The 1331-nt window shown below is 43.7% G+C and overlaps 1 protein-coding gene across 1 annotated transcript in view; it reads left to right on the forward strand.

Annotated features, from left to right (window-relative positions):
- The window catches only part of LOC101858456 (ryanodine receptor), a gene marked incomplete at its 5' end in the record, with an annotated part of 102762 nt that overhangs the window by 85070 nt on the left and 16361 nt on the right, over positions 1-1331 (forward strand). Inside the window, 1 exon segment of the mRNA XM_035973436.1 lies at positions 1174-1323. Coding sequence (XP_035829329.1) covers positions 1174-1323 — 150 coding nt within the window.

Here is a 1331-nt window from a genome sequence, read left to right on the forward strand (position 1 = left end):
AAGAAGAAGAAGAAGAAGAAGAAGAAGAAGAAGAAGAAGAAGAAGAAGAAGAAAGGTATATAAACATGATATTATAATTCTGACGACACTTAACGTCATTTTTAAAAAAGAAACCATACACTTAAGACCTCAAAAGGTAAACGTAATGTATTCCTAAGAAAATGACGACCCAGATTTTGATGATTTCGAGCATAAGATTAAGAGTTAATGAAATGTAGATTTCGGATACCCGTCAAAAATACTCACTACAGTTTTCAAGAAATGCGAGCGTCCATTGCTTACTATAGAATCACTGCATGCCGCACGGAGAGAGGCAAACAGGAATCCCCAAAACGTAGCTGACGTATGGGTGAGGCTGTGTATCTCCTGAACTGAATTGTCATGACAAACACGTGCCTCTGTGAGTGTGAAAACCGTAGCGACTTCAAGTACCCAACGAAAGTTGAGTTTTTTTTTGGTGCTCTGTTGACTGCGCATTAACATTTGGAGCTTGGAGCTGCCAGGATAATCATCATCATCCGGTGCCTTGCCGACTGGCGTGGGCGATCACGGACCTCCACTTCACTCTGTCTTGCGTTGCAGCAATGGTGTCTGTTGTTCATGCTGCTCCTAGCCTTGTTGTCATCTTGTTTGGTATCTTTTCCCTCTGTCTGCCTCTGCCTCTCTTTCCATCAAACATTCCTATTGTTACAATATTCTCCAATGCTTCTTTCCGCCTTGTGTGTCCGAAGAAATTTGCCTGTCGCTTTCTTATATTCGTCAAAAGCTGTCTTCTACAATTTGCTTCAACCTAGACTTCTTCATTTGTTTTTCTAGCTGTCCATGGGATACGTAACATGCGTCTTATGAACCACAACTCTGTCGCCACAATTGTTCTTTCCAGCTGTTTATTGATTGTCCATGCTTCACACCCGTATCATAGATCAGGGTAAGGTAGCTTTTTTTAAGAGCATCCGAACAAAGGAATGAATGGAGAACCATGATCGCCGATGTCTGCCGCAGATATAGCGCTTGATAATGATGATGATGATGATGATGATGATGATGATGATGAAGATGATGATGATGATGATGATGATGATGATGATGATGATGATGATGATGATGATATGGTTTCAAAACAAGGTTATTATCTTCCTCCCTGTAATCGTGCGTGTATCTCTCCCGGGGCAGGATCCAGAAGAACGGTCGTGACTGCACGGCGCCTCTGTTCCCCATGGAGAAGCTCAAGTTGTTCACCATGCAGGCCCTCACCTCTGCCGTGGAGAAAGGCGCCGCCCACATCCGGGACCCCATCGGGGGGAGCAACTCCAACCTGTTTGTGTGAGTGT

The sequence above is a fragment of the Aplysia californica genome, unplaced genomic scaffold, assembly GCF_000002075.1.
Source record: "Aplysia californica isolate F4 #8 unplaced genomic scaffold, AplCal3.0 scaffold01228, whole genome shotgun sequence".
Classification (NCBI taxonomy): domain Eukaryota; kingdom Metazoa; phylum Mollusca; class Gastropoda; order Aplysiida; family Aplysiidae; genus Aplysia; species Aplysia californica.